This window comes from Bos taurus, chromosome 2, assembly GCF_002263795.3.
Source record: "Bos taurus isolate L1 Dominette 01449 registration number 42190680 breed Hereford chromosome 2, ARS-UCD2.0, whole genome shotgun sequence".
Taxonomy (NCBI): Eukaryota; Metazoa; Chordata; class Mammalia; order Artiodactyla; family Bovidae; genus Bos; species Bos taurus.
The window spans coordinates 126,894,264-126,911,185 of record NC_037329.1 but is presented as its reverse complement, the minus strand read 5'-3'; the positions used below and the strand labels follow the sequence as shown (position 1 = coordinate 126,911,185).

Genomic DNA, 16,922 nt, shown 5'->3' with positions numbered 1-16,922 from the left:
GGGATGAAAAGCTGTCAGATGGGGGTGAATGCTCTTGGTAAGTAGCCCATTGCACAGCCCACCGACGGGGTCTCTAGCTGAAGCCCCATCCCTACCAGGATGGTGGGGGCTTCTCCTTAATGCCCATCTCTCCCCAGCCCTCAGAGACCTGATGGTGTTGTCCTGCGCCATCTCCAGGGGGGAACATGTGAGAAACAGAGACCAAACTTTTCCTCTACAGATGGGGAAACATACCTCCCATGGAAAGATGGGCAGAAGGGCAGCCCTGGAGACTGGGGTGGTGGGATGGGGTGGCCAGTGGGCAGGGATTCAGGATGAAGTCTGCTTGGAGGAGGACCCCAGAACGAAACACCTTTCTCCTCTTCTCTCTCCTTGGCAGGGTCTCACCTCCAGCTCCTGGATGCAGAGCAGGGACCTGCCCCTTTGTCTCCATCCAGGCTGCGTAAGAGACCTGACCTGCTCTCACCAGCCTCCGACTTGTGACCTCCCCCGTGTGCTGGGCCTCCTCTGTGGCACACCCAGGGGAGTCAGTGGGAGGAGCTTCTCTTGCTCCAGGAGTTCCTTGGTGGAATGCGGACGCTGGGGGGTCACAGAGGCCTCTGTGATATCACCACGAGGGGCGGGCAGGCGCGCTTGGAGTGACGTTTCTTTGAGGAGTCGGGGGAGACTGAGCGACATGGCAGATAATCAGAGGAGCTGGTGGCAGCAGTGGACAGACACCACCTACATCAGACCTTTGAACCGCCTGGTAGGCGGCTCCTGCCTGGCTGCACTGCCCAAGCTGGGCATCCCGGGGTGGGATGAGGCATGAGAGGACTGGACTGGGTCTGGAGGGGCACGGGCTGCCCTGATGGGCCCCCTCCTCACCCTTGCAGAGGGCTGCTCAAGAGCCCTACCGGCGGCCAGAGGAGCAAGTGCTCATCAACCGCCGAGACATCACCAGCAGGAAGGTAAGGCTGAGGCTGGGCGTGCAGCCTGGCGGGGGCTTGCAGCCATCCTCACCCCCATGGTGACCCCTCTGCTGCTGCATCCATGGGGCCACAGGCCCTCAGGATAACTGCCCCTTCTGCTTCTAAACGCCCCAGTAGGGATCCCTGCAGTGACCCGCTCCCCAACCATGATATGTTAGTAACCGCCTGGCTGTGACCCTCACAGGAGCCCCTCTATAATGAGAGCCACTCCCCAGCAGAGACCCCCAAAAGAGTCTCCCTTGCAATGACCCCAACAAAGACCACCCCCAGGAGTGACCCGCTTTTAGTGACTAAGTAGTGACCTCTACACTAATGCCCCCAATTCTATGATCCCGTCTCAGGCAACTTCTCCCCCTAAAAGTGGCCCCTGTGGGTCCCTATTCACTGAGAGCAAACTTCCAGGCAGAGGCCTCGTATGGTGACACCTGCCTGAAGGAAGGTCCCCCGTCCTCTCCCAGGATGCCTGGGACATGCAGGAGTTCATCACGCGCATGTATGTCAAGCAGCTTCTCCGACACCCGGCCTCCAAGGTGCTGCTGGCCATGCTGCTGGTGGTCAACGCCATCACCATCGCTCTCCGCACCAACTCCATGCTTGGCCAGGTGGGACTCGAGCCTGACCCCTGCTCTCACTCATCTCACAGGGGCCGGGGCAAGGCACCTCCCTCCCTGGGCCTCGGACTCCTCATCTTTTTATGATGGTTGGATTGGATGCTTTTCACGGGCCTTTCAGCACTGAGATCAAGGAAGACTTCGTGCTGGAGGGGCCCCAGCTTTGAGAAATGCATTGGATTTGCAGAGGAAGGACAGGAGAAAAATGGTGTGAGCAGAGGCAGGCCAGTGGGTGTCTTGTGGGGAAGGGTATCCCATTTTAACCAATAGTCACTGAGCGAGAATCACTCTGCACCAGATACTGGGCTCTGTGCCAGGTATGAATACGACAGACACGACAAACATGTCATTGCAAGTACCTGAGTGTCACAGGGTGTGTGGAAGCTCAGAGGAGGCATTGAACGCAATCTTGGGGTCAGGTGGGCTTCCTGGAGAAAGAGGCATTTAAGTGGAGAATAAAGAATGAGTAGGTGTTGGCCAGGCAGAAGGAGGTGGAGAAGAATGTTTTGGGCAGAAGAAATAGCATACAAGTGAGTTCTGGGTATCCAGCTTCAAGTCCACTATGACTTGGGTCTTACCCTTGAGGTTTTAATTTCTTACAAGGAGTCCACCACATACGTGAATTGTCCTTTTGAAAGCCAGTGATTTTAAAATGTTCCTGTGTGGTGACTTATAAGTTCAGAGAGGCGGTCAACAGCCAGATCACACAGCATCTTCAAGTTATATTAAGGAGGATGTCTTTGGAAGTTCAGTTCAGTCGCTCAGTCGTGTCTGACTCTTTGCCACCCCATGAACAGCAAGCCAAGGTTTATTTTTTTATTTTTTACTTTTTTTTTAAATTGGAGTATCATTGATTTCAGTGTTGTGTTAATTTCTGCTGTACAGCAGTGATTCAGTTATGTATGCATATATATATTCTTTTTTATATTCTTTTCCATTATGGTTTGTCATAGGATATTACTATAGTCCCCTGTGCTATACAGTAGGACCTTGATGTTTATCCAGGCAAGCCAGGGTTTAAAGTATGGCAGCGTGAGAGTGACTGACATCCAAGCAGCTGGTTGCCGAAGCTCAAGGAAGGGATGAGGTTGCCTGGGAGAGAGTACCGAGTGAGAAGGGGACCAAGACAGAGTTCTCTGAGAAGAGCCTCTAAGTAAAGGTCAGAAAATAGAAGAGGAAATGCAAAAGGGTAGTAAGGAGGAGCAGCCAGCCGAGTGAGAGGATCCCTGGGAGAGAACATTACCAAGGGAGCAAGCGCAGTGTCAGATGTGGCTAGGACACGAGGCCAGAAAAGGACTCTGAAACACCCCTTGGATCTTGCCCTTGTGACCTTGACAGGAGCTAACTCTGATGTGGTGGAGGCAGAAACCCACTTGCCAGGGTTTGCAGAATGAGTGACTGGAGGGCAGATCAAAACTCATCAGTGGATCATGAAAACAATTCAGAATGCAGGTAGCTTTTGATGTAGAATCAAACAAAATGAAAAAGAATGAAGTAGCAACTGTGGTGGGGAAGAGAGAGGGAGGGGAGGAGCCAGAGGGAGAGAAAGCATTATGGAGTAAAATATATATTTGAGTCCAAGTCAAAAATGCTAAAAAAGCCTGGTAGAGTGTATGTGCCGTGAAGCTCAGATCCTAGAGAGCTGTGAATGCCAGCCTGGTTTTGTACCTCACCCTGCAGGCCATAGCGAGTCATGGAAGGTTTGTGGGTAAAGAATACAACTCTGATTTAACCACAGATGCTCTTGACTTGGAGAAGGCAGGGCAACTGTTCAGGACGCTCTTTCAGTAAATACAAGAGGCTATTGCCACCTGTGGCCAGTGGGGTAGAGCTGAAGGGAAAGATGAAGGGAAGAAAAAGCCTTTCCTTGCTTTAGGTAGACACCACTGGCCCATGATGCCCTTTGGGAATTTGGAACAGGCTGGGAGCCCATAAACTTCAGCTCCCATCTGAACTTAAGAAGCTCTGCCCAGGGAGTTCCCTGGTGGTCCAGTGGTTAAGACTCTACGCTTCCACTGCTGGGGGCATGGGTTCAATCCCTGGTCAGGGAAGTAAGATCCCACATGCTGTGCTGCATGGCTGAGAGAAAAAGAAGCAACTCTGTCCAGCCTCACACTGGCTGGTGGATGGAGCTGGTGGCAAGGTGTGGGGAGCAGGAGGCGTGAAGCCCTGAGTCTGTGGGCCACGGAGGTAAAGAAAAGGGGGAGTCAGGTGACTTTTGTAACTGGCAAAGTGGAGTCGGGGGCTGGGAGCTGTTCATGTCACAAACAACAGCAGTGTCACAGCTTAACAGGAGATGGCGTGAAAGTGAGTCGTTTTAAACAGAATTCAGAATCATGGAGTCATCCATCCATCCATCAATCCATCCACCCCGGGAGCATGTCTTGGACCCATGAGTAAGGGGATACTCAGGAGTTTGGTCAAGCCAAGCCTGGGGATTTGGGAGCTGGTGCAGCCAGAGTGGTGGAGACAACCAAAGAAGCAAGGATGGGACTTGGTGTCCTCCATCTCAAGGGCCAGGGCTTTCCCTCCCGATCCTGGAGTCTGTTCTGCCTTTCTCCACCTCCCTTTTCCTACTCTAGAGTTCATGGACAAAGGTTTGTAGTCAGACAACAGTCTTTATCACTAACTGTTTGACTTTGGGCACTTCTCTGATTCCTCAAGTGCAAGATGGGAATAAAACCTACTTTGCAGGATGATGGTGATGGTAACATGAAATAAGTTTGTGGTCTTAAGAATGGTGCCTGGCACGTACGTGCAAGAGTTACTCTAAAGGGCGCTACAAAGATGCAAGCCTGAAAAGCAATAAGAATCTGGGCCTCCCCTTCCCTACAGACATCCTCTGTCCCTGGTCTTGCCAAGGCCCCACTCCACTGACTTTTCTGCCCTTCTTTTTCTCTGTCTTCCATGTAGAAACACTATGAGTTGTTCTCTACCATAGATGACATTGTGCTGACCACCCTTATCTGTGAACTTCTTCTCGGCTGGTTGAATGGTTTCTGGATTTTCTGGAAGGTGAGATCCTGGGCCCTCCCTGCCATCACCTCTACTCTTCCTTAGGGTTGGTACCCCATCCTGTCCCCACCACTGTGCACCTGGCCCTGAAACCTGAGGAGTGTGTGTGTGTGTGTGTGTGTGTGTGTATGAGTGTGTGAGTATGTTCATGCGCATGCATGAGGAAAGAAAGACTGACTTCTGAGATGTCTGTGATGTGGCAGAAAGTAATTTGTACTGGAAGTGCAGCCTTCCTGGGTCCCCGTTCCTGATCCAGCTTTCCCTAGTTCTGTGCTCTTAGGAAAACCTTGATTTCCTTATCAGAGAAATGCAGCTGAGAGTATCCACCTTCATTTACCCCTGGGTTAGGAAGATCCGCTAGAGGAGGGCATGTCAACCCACTCCAGTGTTCTTGCCTGGAGAATCCCATGGACAGAGGAGCCTGGTAGGCTACAGTCCATAGGGTTGCAAAGAGTCAGACACGACTGAATTAACTTAGCGCGCACACACACACCTTAATTTACAGGGTTCAAGAGCAGAGGGGTCAGCAGAGACTTTCTGTAAAGGGTGTTGACCTTAAAAATAATTAAGTCAGTTATTTTACCAGCAAAACAAAATGGGGGGTTTATTTGGGAATAGAAGAGGATTTGCAATTCAGGACTAGTAAGCTATAGCCAAAGCCACAGCAAGTCCAAAAATGGAGAGGAACATTATTTTAGGGAGAAAAAGGAGGCAGTTAGGAGAGGTTGATTTGAACCAAAATCTGCTGGAGAAAAGTGAGAGTGCAGGGTGAAATGGTCTTATTAGCTGAGTTTCTGGAATATTAGATTTCTTGCAGGAGATGCTCTGTACCTCTTTTCCTGTGGGGCCTATAATTGATGATTCTTTCCCAGTTGGTGATTATTCTGTTGAGTCAGTAATTGACAATTCTTCCTGTAATCTACTAGTAATCTAGTGGTACTGCATGAGAGTGCCCCCTTTTGGCCATCCAATTGCATTGCAGGGAGGTTTCCCTATAATTTTCTCAAGGGCCAGGTAAATATTTTTTTGTGGGGGCCATATAGTCTCTGTTGCAAATACTCATCTCTGCTGTAAGAGCACAAAGCAGCCATAGACAGTATATAGACAAATGAGCATGCTATGTTCCAGATAAATTTTATTTGTGTATACTGACATTTGAACTTTAAATTTTACATGTCACGAAATATTATTTTCCTTTTGCTTTCCCCCCAACCATTAAAAAAATATAAAAATCATTCTAAACCCATGGGTCTTAAAAAAAAGAGACTGCTGGTCAGATTTGGCCTTGAGCTATAGTGTTCTGACTCCTATTTGGGAGAGTATCAAAAAGATATCTGGGTAGGAACAGATCTTAACATTACATAAAGTGAAACAAAGACTCAAATTCTTTGTTTAAATGGGACTTCTAGAGTCAAAGGATTTCTGGAGTCAAGAGATTTATCTTGCCTTTGGGCATGTGCAAGAAGAGTCTTTAAAAAAAATTACCCATCAAAACTTTATACGTTTTTAAAAAGGAAGCATCATTTAAATACCATTATCAGGACAACCAATTAGAATTACAAGCTTTCCAGGGCTTAGAAGTGTCACTTCGTAGAACACAGAATGTAGAACCTAGAACAATATTTCTAAAGTATGGATGTCTTAAAGGCTGCTTTGTGAGACCAACACTTGGGAGGATGTTTATTAACAGAAAATAGAATAGGATGGTGCATATTTATTTGTCTCCATGGTGGAGGGGAGAATAGGTACCATGATTTTGTGAATATTTCAATGTACCACTCTTCAGGATACAGGCAGATATTTGTTCCCTAAGAGAGAGCATTTCTTATGTGAAAGCAGTCCTGAGATTTCTTTCGTTGTCCATAGAAATTGTTCAGAGGCTAGATAAGAAATTCAGGCAAGGCTTTGTTGGGGCCTCTGCAGTAGCAGTGGGGAGTGAGAACAAGTAACTATTTCCTTTGCTCATCTCTCCCTGATTCCTTGTATGAGGTGAGGGTAGTGGTGTGACCAGGGGTCGGACTGGAGGGGTGGTTTAGGTGGTTCGCCTGCCGTTTTGGTGGTGGTGTGTGCAGGAGGCATGTGCGAGTACTGCTTTTGCTTACTGCTTTTGAGCCCTTGCGTTTGCTTCCAGCCCCTTGCTTTTGCTCTATGCTCTTCAGAGGTGGCATTTAGGCTGTTTGGTCTTTTTGTATCTTGTCCATAATTTGCCCCAACTGCTCATGCAGGCAGTTATTTTTAGTCTCTTACAGTTTATTTGTATTTTGTTGCTTGGGGAAGTTTGTCCAGGTGCAAGCATTGCAGCAAAGGGTCCCAGATTCCTACCTGTCTCATTGGCAGCAGCAGTTAGGAGGGCCTGCACTTTCAAGGCTAAACTCTAGCGTTTCATTAGCACAAGAGAATGGGAGCAAATTTTGTGTTCCTCCCAGCCACTCTGCATATCTCCTCAAGGACAAGATTTCTCAGCCTGGGCACTGTTGACATAATTGGCCTAGATAATGCTTCATTGGGAGGGGACTGTCCTGTGCACTGTAGAATGTTTAGCAGCATTCTTGGCCTCTACCCGTTAGATGCCATAAACGTCTTCCTAGCTGTGACAATCAAGGGTATCTCCAGACACTGCCAAATGTCCTCTGGAAGGCAAAACCGCCCTCCAGAACTAATGGCTGACAACGAATGTCCCAAGCCCTAACCTTTATCTGGGGCCAGCCTCCCAGTGCCAAAAGCCAGGGCTTGTTAGAGACCCTCTGCTGTCTTCTTCCCCAGGCCCAGCCCCTCTCCTGGTCCTGGTGTACAAGGACTACTCCCCATTTAATGGGTGGATGGAAAGGGAGAAGGCAGGGGAGGGAGGAAAATCTGCAAGTTAATATTTCAAATATTACCCAGCCACATGGGATCCCCAACGTTTTTCCCACAATGCCCCCTTTTCTACAGTGCTCATGTGGCTCCTGTCTCCTCCTTACCTCCACACTCTATTAATTACTATTTTACCACCTAAAAATTTCACAATTTTCTTGCCACCTCTGCAGCTCTGGTACCCCATTCCAGTTCCTGTCTTCTCTCACAGGGTGTTGCTATGGCTTCCAGTGCACCCCACCTGCCATCAAAATAGTTTTCCCAAAGCCCAAGACAGAGTGCCCTTAAACATTCCAGTGGCTCCCAACTGTTTATAGGATCAGGTCTAAATGCCTCATTGTGATACCGACCAGGGTTCTTGGCCTTCTCCAATCAACAGAAACTGACTAGAGGCCAGACAAAAGATTCAGGCTAGGCTTTTTAGGGCCCCTGCTGCAGAAGAGGGGAAGGAGGACAAGCAACAGATTGTTTTGTTCCCTTAATCCCTGACCTGCGAGGCAAGGTTGTTCCTTACATGGGGTGGGGGTAGGGGTGTGTCTGGAGTCAGACTGGAGGGGTGTCTTAGGTGGTTTTCCCATCCCTTAGGTAGTGTTGTGTGCAGGGGGCATGTGCAATACCCTGATTTTGCTCCCAACATCCTGTTTTTGCTCCTGGCTCTTTAGAAGTGGCAATTGAATTTTTTGGTCTTTTTGTATCTTTTGTCCCAGATTTGTCCCATCTGCACATGCACTTAGTTATTTTTAGTCCCAAATAGTTTCTTTGTAGGAGAAGGCAATGGCACCCCACTCCAGTACTCCTGCCTGGAAAATCCGGTGGATGGAGGAGCCTGGTAGGCTACAGTCCATGGGGTCGCACGGAGTCCGACGCGACTGAAGCGACTTAGCAGCAGCAGTTTCTTTGTATTTTGTTGCTCGAGTAGAGGTACGTCCAGGTGCAAGCATTGAAGCACGGCAGCAAAGAGTGCCAGGTCCCAGGCTGTCTCAATTGTGCTTAAGGCTTTCCATGAAATGGCTCTTGTCTGCTTTTGCAGCCTTATCACTCCTCACCTCACCCTTGGGTGTTCCAGCTACATCAAGCTGCTTGTAGTGACATTCCTCAGATCAGATCAGTCGCTCAGTCGTGTCCGACTCTTTGCGACCCCATGAATCGCAGCCTACCAGGCTCCTCCGTCCACGGGATTTTCCAGGCAAGAGTACTGGAGTGGGTTGACATTCCTAAAGACACACTTACACGTGTGCACACGCACACATACACATACATACACACACTGCTGTTGCTCACTTTACACACTGCTGTTGCTCACTTTCATGCCTTTGTCCATGCTGACATCTAGTCTATGAAAGCTCCTTACCACTTACTCACTTGCTTTTCTCCTACTTACAGTTTAAGACTCATTCAGATGTCTTCTCTTCCAGGAAGTCTTCCTGTTTCTCCTAAGCTAGCTTAGTTGTTGCCCTGTCTCCCTAACACTGTGTACTCACCTCTCAGTTCAGTTCAGTTCAGTCAGTCAGTCATGTCCGACTCTTTGTGACCCCATGAACTGCAGCACGCCAGGCCTCCCTGTCCATCACCAACTCCTGGAGTCTCTCACCAGGAGTTAAAATTTACTGTCTGTCCACTTCCCTCAAAATAGCCTATGAGCTCAGCAGAGCAGAAATCCTGTATCTTCAGGATCTGATTTGAGGTGTGGCATAGAGTAGGAGCTTAATATTGAATGGATACAGGGATGGATCTGTAGACAGGGAGCCTTGTGTCTCCTGACTTATGTTTAGGCACCAACACTCTGAATGTGACATACCAGGAAGTCTTGTGTTTATTGGACTGCCCAATAAATTTAAGAACTTTTTTCCAATTAAAGTAATTTTTTCAAAATAAAGTAGTTTTCTTTTTGGAACTTCCCTGGCAGTCCAGTGGCTAAGACTCCATGCTCCCAATGCAGGAAACCCAGGTTCAATCCCTGGTCAGGAAACTAGATCCCACATGCTGGAACAAAGACCTGTTGCAGCCAAATATTTTTTCAAAAAGGAAAAAAAATTATTTTCTTTTTGAATATTTAATGCAGCTACATATTGGTCAAAACTGTACTGAAAGGAGCATACAAAATTCTTGTTTCTACTCTGTCCCTTCATCCCTGTCCCCTTCCCCCACCCTCTTCAGATAATCTTTGTTATTTATAATCTCTTGTTTATCCTCCTAGTGTTTATTTTGCAATCATAAGCAAATATGTGTATATTTTTAGTCCTCCCTTTCCATGCAGTAGCATAGTTTAAATGCTGCAGTACACTTTACTTTTGTCATTTAATGGGTCTTTCTGTGTCAGTACATGGAGACCTCTCCCATTGTTCTGTACTCCATTGAATGAACGTGTGGTTTAGCCAGCCAGTGTTCTATTATAATTGCTGGACACTTTAGTTATTTTCAGCCTTCTACAAATGTCATTTTGTAGTTGTACCAGAGTTTGTGTGGGATGATTTCTAGAAGTGGGATCACTGGTCAAAGGAAAATGCAGACTGTTTATTAGAGAAAATTCCCCCCGTAGCGGTTGTGCTTGAATTTGTCATACACGTGAGCTTCCTTCCTCCGTCCGTACTCTAAAGGAGTTTGTGCTGTGTTGGACGTGGGGCTTGCAAACTGTGCCTTTCTTCTACAGTGAGAGTTAGTTCAGCTCTGAAGTGGCTATTGAAGCCCTGTGCCTTAGTGTTTTCGTTTATTTTCGTTTTATTAACTGTAGTGTGTGTCCCACAAAGCTGGAGCATCCAAATGCTTTCAGGTCACCTAACTGCAGGGCAAGGCCTTTGTCAGCGGCACACTAGCCAAGGTGGGCGCTCAGCTTAGGAACTGGCGTATATGAGGGACTCAATTGTATGTTCAGACACTGCACTTGGCTGTGGACACGTGTGTGAGACAGCGAGTGCGTGGGTGTTTTGTGGCATGTTTGGGGGGCGACAGCAGGACCACAGTGGGTGGCACGTGACTGGCCCTGTTCTGAGAGCACCAGGAGTCTCCATCCTGAGGGTGTGGGGAGGGCAGACCCAGGATGAACCCGTGGGCTGGGCCTGACAGACCCTGCTGGGGCTGGCCCACCCCCCCAGGACGGCTGGAACATCCTCAACTTCCTTATCATCTTTATCTTGCTCCTGGGGTTTTTCGTTAATGAACTCAGTGTCGTGGCTATCACCTACACCCTCAGGTAAGCTGGGGGACTCGGAGTGAAGAAGGGACCCGTCTGGATCCCGGGAGAGAGGGGAGGGGGTTGTTGCAGGTGGGCATCAGCTCTGCCTTTCTGGGCAGGTGGGGCGATGGTGAGGAGGAGGGGTCTGGGAAGGGCCGAGGGGCACCCTGAGAGGCTCTGCCGCAGGGCACTTCGTCTGCTGCACGTGTGCATGGCGGTGGAGCCCCTGGCCCGGATCATTCGCGTCATCCTGAAGTCGGTGCCCGATATGGCCAACATCATGGTCCTCATCCTCTTCCTCATGCTGGTCAGTGCCCTCCCCTCCCCCCAGCCGCCCCCCTTTCCTGGACAGGCCCCTGGGTCACTGGGGATACGGGGTGTCTGGAGAGGAGAGGAGGAGGCTTTGGAGATAAGAGGAGGAGAGGCCCGCCTCCCTGTGATTCCTCTGGCAGCTCCTTTGCATGTCCTGTGTCCCAGGCCCGTGGGTGAAATCCAGGGTGGGTCTCCCATCTCTCCGGCAGGTGTTCTCCGTGTTTGGGGTCACTCTCTTTGGTGTGTTCGTGCCCATGCATTTCCAGAACATGCAGGTTGCCCTGTATACCCTCTTCATCTGCATCACCCAGGATGGCTGGGTGGACATCTACAGTGACTTTCAGTGAGTGTCCGTGGGGCTTCCGGGCCCCCAGTCCAGCTGAGCTAGGCGGGGAGGGCCTGGGGCATCCAGGGGCAAAAAAAACCACCTGGGGAGGGAGAAGGGGTCTCAGGTGGGAGTGGGGCTCCAGGACTTGGGGTGAGGGTGGCAGGAGGCGGGTGTGGCACCTGGGGCTTTGAACTGGGGAAAAGCAGACTCCTGGGGCTGAGGCCTCTAGCTTTGTAATCTACTTGAAGCCTTGTCCCTATGAAACTCCATGTATTCAAAGTCCCGCTGCAGTCTTGTTCATGGACTGCAGTCTCCCTTCATGCTCAGCAGTTGGGCAGCTTAACCTTGGGCCAGGCAGCAGGTCTGTGGTTGTACCGAGGGTCCCAAGGCAGCTCCCAGTCCACACTGGAGCCCACCAGAATGCCTCGACTCCTGGGAATGTAAGGTCTCATTTTATTCATTTTGAGACCCACTGTCCAAGGTCATGTTTGGCCGCAGAGGGCTGCCTGCGTTCTGTTCTTTGCCTCTTTCCATTTAGCCCAAATCCTTCTTGTTTCCAGGCCATTTCAGGGGCTGGGTCCCACTGACTGATTTCTTTTTATCTTCCTCATGTGAGAGTAGAAGCCCAGTTGGTGAAGGGGCTTCTACTCTCATTAGCCATTACATTATAGGCAGTGGACAAGTCATGGAATGTGCAATAAAGGTGGCCTGGCCTTTTGAGTCTTTGCTCCACTGTACTAGCCATGCAACCTTCTGAGCCTGTTTCCTCATGTGTCAACTGGAGATCATAATACGACATTTAACCATGTCATGGGTTGCTCTGAGGATTAGTAGAGACTGACATTGTGTGCACACATACACATACATGTGTAGCAAGAGAGCAAAAGCTATTATTTGGGAAAATATTTTATGGGAGGTTTGCAATAGATATTAACAGTGGTGGGATTTTTTTTCCTATATATTTTCCCTCTGATTTTTCTACAACAAACCTGAGTTATAATAAGAATGACATGATAAAAGTACAGCCAATAGATTAAATTTGATAATGCTGGTGTATGAATCCTCACCTTGCAGGGCTGGCTTGAGGGCAGCCCACTGTCTGGCAGTACAGCGGGTGCTCATTCAAGAGCAGCTGTGGGAACAATCAGGAGTCAGGCCTTAGGTCTGCACAGCAGCAGTGAGGCAGCAGAAGTCCCAGTAGGCTTTGAGATAATTTCTCCATCTCGTAGATGAGGAAACTGAGGCCCAAAGGGCCAGGGAGGTGATAGGGCCCCTGACTGCCATCTCCAGGACGGAGACAGGGGAGTACGGAGTGGAGATTGGGGGCGCCATCTACTTTGCCATCTTCATCACCATCGGTGCCTTCATTGGCATCAACCTGTTGGTCGTCGTGGTGACCACCAATCTGGAGCAAATGATGAAGGCAGAACAGGGGCACCAGCATCAAATAGCCTTCAGAGAGGTGAGTGAGATAGGGAGGGCAGAGGGGGGAAGGGGAGCGTGTATATGAGTGCTAACTTGAGTGTGTGTGTGTGTGTGTGCGCGCGCGCTCACACACTCGAGGGCCTAAAGAAAGCCAAGCCTGAGGCCTGAAGGCAGCAATCCCCACTGTGAATGCCAACTCACCAACTGGGGCTTCTGAGGGGTGTGAAGTTCCTTGATATCTTGCTCTGTGACAACTCGAAAGTGAGCAGCTGGGTGACCTTAGGGCATTTAAACCAATCTAAACCTCAATTCCTTTTTCTATAAAATGGAAGTGATAATAATTCTGTTTACTTCATAGGGCTATTATGAGAATTTCATGGGTCAACGAACAGTACTTGACACATATTAAGAACTCGATGAACATTAGCTATAGTATTACTCATCGGGGGGTAGAGCTTCCGAAAGGTGGGGAGTATTGTGTAAAGTGCCGAGGGCTGTGGACTGTGGCCTGAGAGTAGTTAGGGTTTCAGAAGTTTGCTGGGTAGGATTTATCAGGAGGGAAATGATGGGGGAAGCACTAAGTTGTGAAAAGGGGTGAGAATTTTCAGAGGGACAGACTTCTGCATTTCAAGTTGAGCTCCCACAGTAAAGGAGGGAGGCTAAGACTGGTTGGAGCTGAAATGAGGGGCGTGAGAACCCTGGCGTCCTGAGACTCGTCTCCCCTGAAGTCAGGCAGGAAGGGGCCAGGGGAGGGGGTACCGGCTAAGCTACCCTTCCCTCTCCATTCTCCCTTCCCCAGGTAGACGACAAGAAGGAAAATGGGAATAACAAGCTGCCGCTGGTGCACTGTGCAGTCGCCCGTTCGGAGATGTCTGGCGTCCCCCAAGAGCCATTTATGGGGGGCCCCCTGACAAACCTCTCGGAAAGAACATGCGACAACTTTTGCCTGGTGCTCGAGGCGATACAGGAGAACCTGATGGAATACAAGGAGATTCGTGATGAGCTCAACATGTAGGGCGGGTACAGGGGGTAACCCCCGAGTCTCATGAGTCAGGGCTCAGTGGACCCTCAGATTCTTCTGGCCTCATGCCCTGATTGATAATGGGGACCCTGGGACCCAGAGCGGTTAAGTGACTTGCCCAGGCTCCTCCCAGACTGTCTGTGCAGGATATATACCTCCTCGTAATCTCACAAAGGGCCTTGAGCCTTGGCCTGGGTCTCTATCAGAGTCAAGGCGGGGAGGGTGCAGGGGGCTGGACCCCAGGGAAGAGATGGAAGGGCCGCCCCCCAACCCCCTCCCTCGGAATGCACTCACCCTTCCACCTTCAGGATAGTGGACGAGGTCCGCTCCATCCGCTTCAACCAGGAGCAGGAGGAGGAGCTGATGCAGAGGTACTTGTCATGGAACATATCCTTGGAGAGCAGGTCCTCCGTGGACATCCGTGAGATGACTCGCGAGCAAGACTTGATCACCGCGCTCGTCAACAGAGAAAAGGTGCAGCTTCTCAGCTTCCCTTTCCTACTCAATCAGTGCTCACCCCACCACCTCACCCAGCCCAGCCACCACCCCCTTAGTCAAGGTTTCTGACTCTTTCAAGGTCTGGACCGCCCCCCTAGACTCCCAGGCACCCCAGCAGTCACCGCCCATCTGGTTAGATTCCAGCTTTTCTGGGAGGCCCTGCCCCTCCTGTAGGGCTCCACACACTGAGCCATCTTGGTCTTCAGCACCCTCAAGCTTCCTCTTTTTTTTTTTTTTCAAGCTTCCTCTTAAGGGGACTTGAGCAGCTCAGTTCCTGCTTAGTGGCAAATGCTTAGGTCCACCAGGGGGGCATAGGACCCCCCGGGTCTTGTCAGGTACGTAAGAGGAGCAGCCTCCTGAGGGAGGAAAATTCTAGGGAGAAAAAGGCCATGCCCCCCTCCAGGGGATCTTCCTGAACCAGGGATCGAACCCATGTCTCCTGCATTGGCAGGCGGGTTCTTTGCCCCTGGCGCCACCTGGGAAGCCCCATAGAACAAAGCACATTCCCACACATTTCGTTTCCTTCTCTGCTTCCCATCCCATCTGACCTGGGAGCCTTGTGGGTGTCTATGGCCTGAGAGGAGAGCGCCACGGTCAGAGAGGAGACTAAGAGTTAGACGGGAAGGACTTCCCTGGGAAGCCTGGATGCACCACTGTTGAGCTGGAGGAGGGAAGTAAGGGGGCGTCTGCCATGTCAGGGGTGGGGGATTGACAAGAAGACCTCTTGGTTTGCAGGTTCAGGAATCCAACACAAATATTAACAAACACAAGGCCAGCCGCTGAGAGGGCAGTACAGGAGCCAATGGGCATGAGCACACACCCAGCTGCTGCATCTTCCTGCATCGCTAGCGTGACATGGCACATCCTGGCCTGAGCCCATCCTCTGCCTTACACCTGGGCAGATGCCTGGGGATGGAAGGGGGCGGTATCTCTAGGACTTGGGCCTGTGAGCCCCAGGTCCAGAGGAGCACGGATGGAGAAGGTGGTGGATGAGAGTGGGAGCCTTACAGCAAGGATAAGCCCACAAGGGGGTGCTGGCCAAGGCAGCCAGGATTTACCCTCAGGATGGGCATCCCTGGTCCCCTGCTAGACCAGAACTAGATGGGGTCTAAGTGGGCCCAAGTACCAAGAGGAGAAAGATGAGGCTGGTGGGGCCAGGTATTGTGTATTGACAATAAAGTTTTGTGTTGGGATCAATGTGTCTGACTGGTAGACCTCCAAACCTCTGGAGGCAGCCTTCCCCCTCAAAAGCTTCTTTTGCCAGACGGGGGAGTAACTGACTGTCCCCCAGAGCTTCCAGTCTAATGGGAGAGAGAATCTACAGCCTGAAAAATTTTGACTTAATGGTAGAGAGATAATTCCTGCATTAGGGTCCTAAATTTGGGGGGTGAAAGTCTGGTCTTCAGGGTTGGGAGTGCCTCACTGATGGAAACACCTACCCTCTCTCTCTGTCTGAAGGTATAAAACACTGGTCCTCATTCTGGAGAGCTCTAGTCTTGTGGGGTCACCATTGACCAAATCATGCAGGTACAGGAAACTCCATCCTGGGTCAATGGAGAATGAAATGTGAGTCCTGGCAGGCTCTCTGGAGAAGAGCATGGAAGCCTCCTGGAAGGCAGCAGGAAGAATTTGAGGGTCAGGTGAATGAAGTCTGGTAGAGAACTTGGGACCTGTGAGACCTCTTTGGGGCCTTCACAGTAAGACCACTGAGAGCCACAGCAGGTCCCTGAGCCAGGCAATGCAGTCTGACGAAGCCGTGGCACGGGTGGACACTATCAAGAGCTGCCCTGACGGATTCGCATTCTTGGGCAAGTCACCAGGCCTCATTTTGCCCATCGGTGCAATCGGGAGAGGGTAAGATTGAACACCAGCTCTAAAATCAAGTGGCCGGAGATCAACTCCCTGGAGCTGGGAGTCTGATGAGATCAGCCATGTGACTGAGACTCAGGTTCCCTGCTGTTATGTGAGAGAAAGGCTGCAAGGCCTCGAGTTCTGCCCGGCTGTTCAGCGTACCCTGACAATTAGGGGCCTTGGGGACAGTCACCAGTTGGAATAGGAATCCCCAGAGGCCCACTGATTGCAGCTGATGGGAAACTCCACCCTTCATTCCCTCCCATCGGCATGGCTGCCAGCCCTGAAAAGCCCCCTGGGGCCTGCTGGGAAGCAGTCTGGACCACCAGGGCAGGGGTGGAACACTCAGCAGGCAGGTGGGAGGTGACACCAGCGCCAGCAGTTCCTCGCTGTCTTGGGGCTGCTGTCTGTGCCTCAGTTTGGACCAGGACTCCTTGCCAGTGAGCTCCGGGACTATCAACCAGAAGAACGATGGGCGGACAGTGGCTTTTGCTGCTGCTGCTGTTATTAACTGGGGATGGAGCCCTCCATCTTCCTGGTGAGTATCCACACACACCCTTTCCATCCATCCTTCTCTGGAGGCTCTCACAGCCCATCTTCTGGCTCACTGGGGAGGGGAAGCAGGTGGTGGAAGATAGGTTAGTGTCTGTCCCTAGGAAGACCTTATGTGAGCACAGCCATCTTCAACCTACTCCTAAATGATCTGAAGGCTTAGGGCACCCATGAGCTTGAGGGGCAGGGCAGGAACATGATGGGATGACCTCAGAAGAGCTTCTGGCTTTGTCTGCCCATCCTCATTCAAGATGCCATCCTTGTCTACTTCCATTTCATCTGTCATCTCAGCCGTCTCCCCTTTTCTGTCTGT

General features: G+C 50.5%; 1 protein-coding gene and 1 long non-coding RNA gene across 9 annotated transcripts in view; one reads left to right on the top strand and one right to left on the bottom strand.

The window, feature by feature from the left end:
• Positions 1 to 474, bottom strand: part of LOC112443411 (uncharacterized) — an 11,363-nt gene extending 10,889 nt beyond the window's left edge. For 6 of the 7 annotated variants that reach the window (XR_009492269.1, XR_009492266.1, XR_009492270.1 and 3 more), the window contains exon 1: positions 235 to 321. This is a non-coding gene — a long non-coding RNA (uncharacterized lncRNA). Of the gene's footprint in view, positions 1 to 234; positions 322 to 387 lie in introns of those variants that run through there. The other variant, XR_009492272.1, reaches the window with a different exon arrangement.
• CATSPER4 (cation channel sperm associated 4) lies at positions 16 to 16,922 on the top strand. 2 transcript variants are annotated; one of them, XM_024982533.2, is made up of 11 exons: positions 16 to 748; positions 876 to 950; positions 1,430 to 1,573; positions 4,496 to 4,597; positions 10,543 to 10,640; positions 10,809 to 10,929; positions 11,144 to 11,277; positions 12,553 to 12,724; positions 13,487 to 13,698; positions 14,017 to 14,182; positions 14,942 to 16,922. In XM_024982533.2, exons 1-11 carry the CDS (start codon positions 29 to 31, stop codon positions 14,987 to 14,989), a joined length of 1,992 nt encoding a protein of 663 aa, XP_024838301.1. In that variant the 5' UTR covers positions 16 to 28; the 3' UTR covers positions 14,990 to 16,922. The 2 variants fall into 2 exon arrangements, with proteins under 2 accessions (XP_024838301.1, XP_059735604.1); XM_059879621.1 differs by lacking the exon at positions 14,942 to 16,922 and having other exon boundaries at positions 14,054 to 14,173.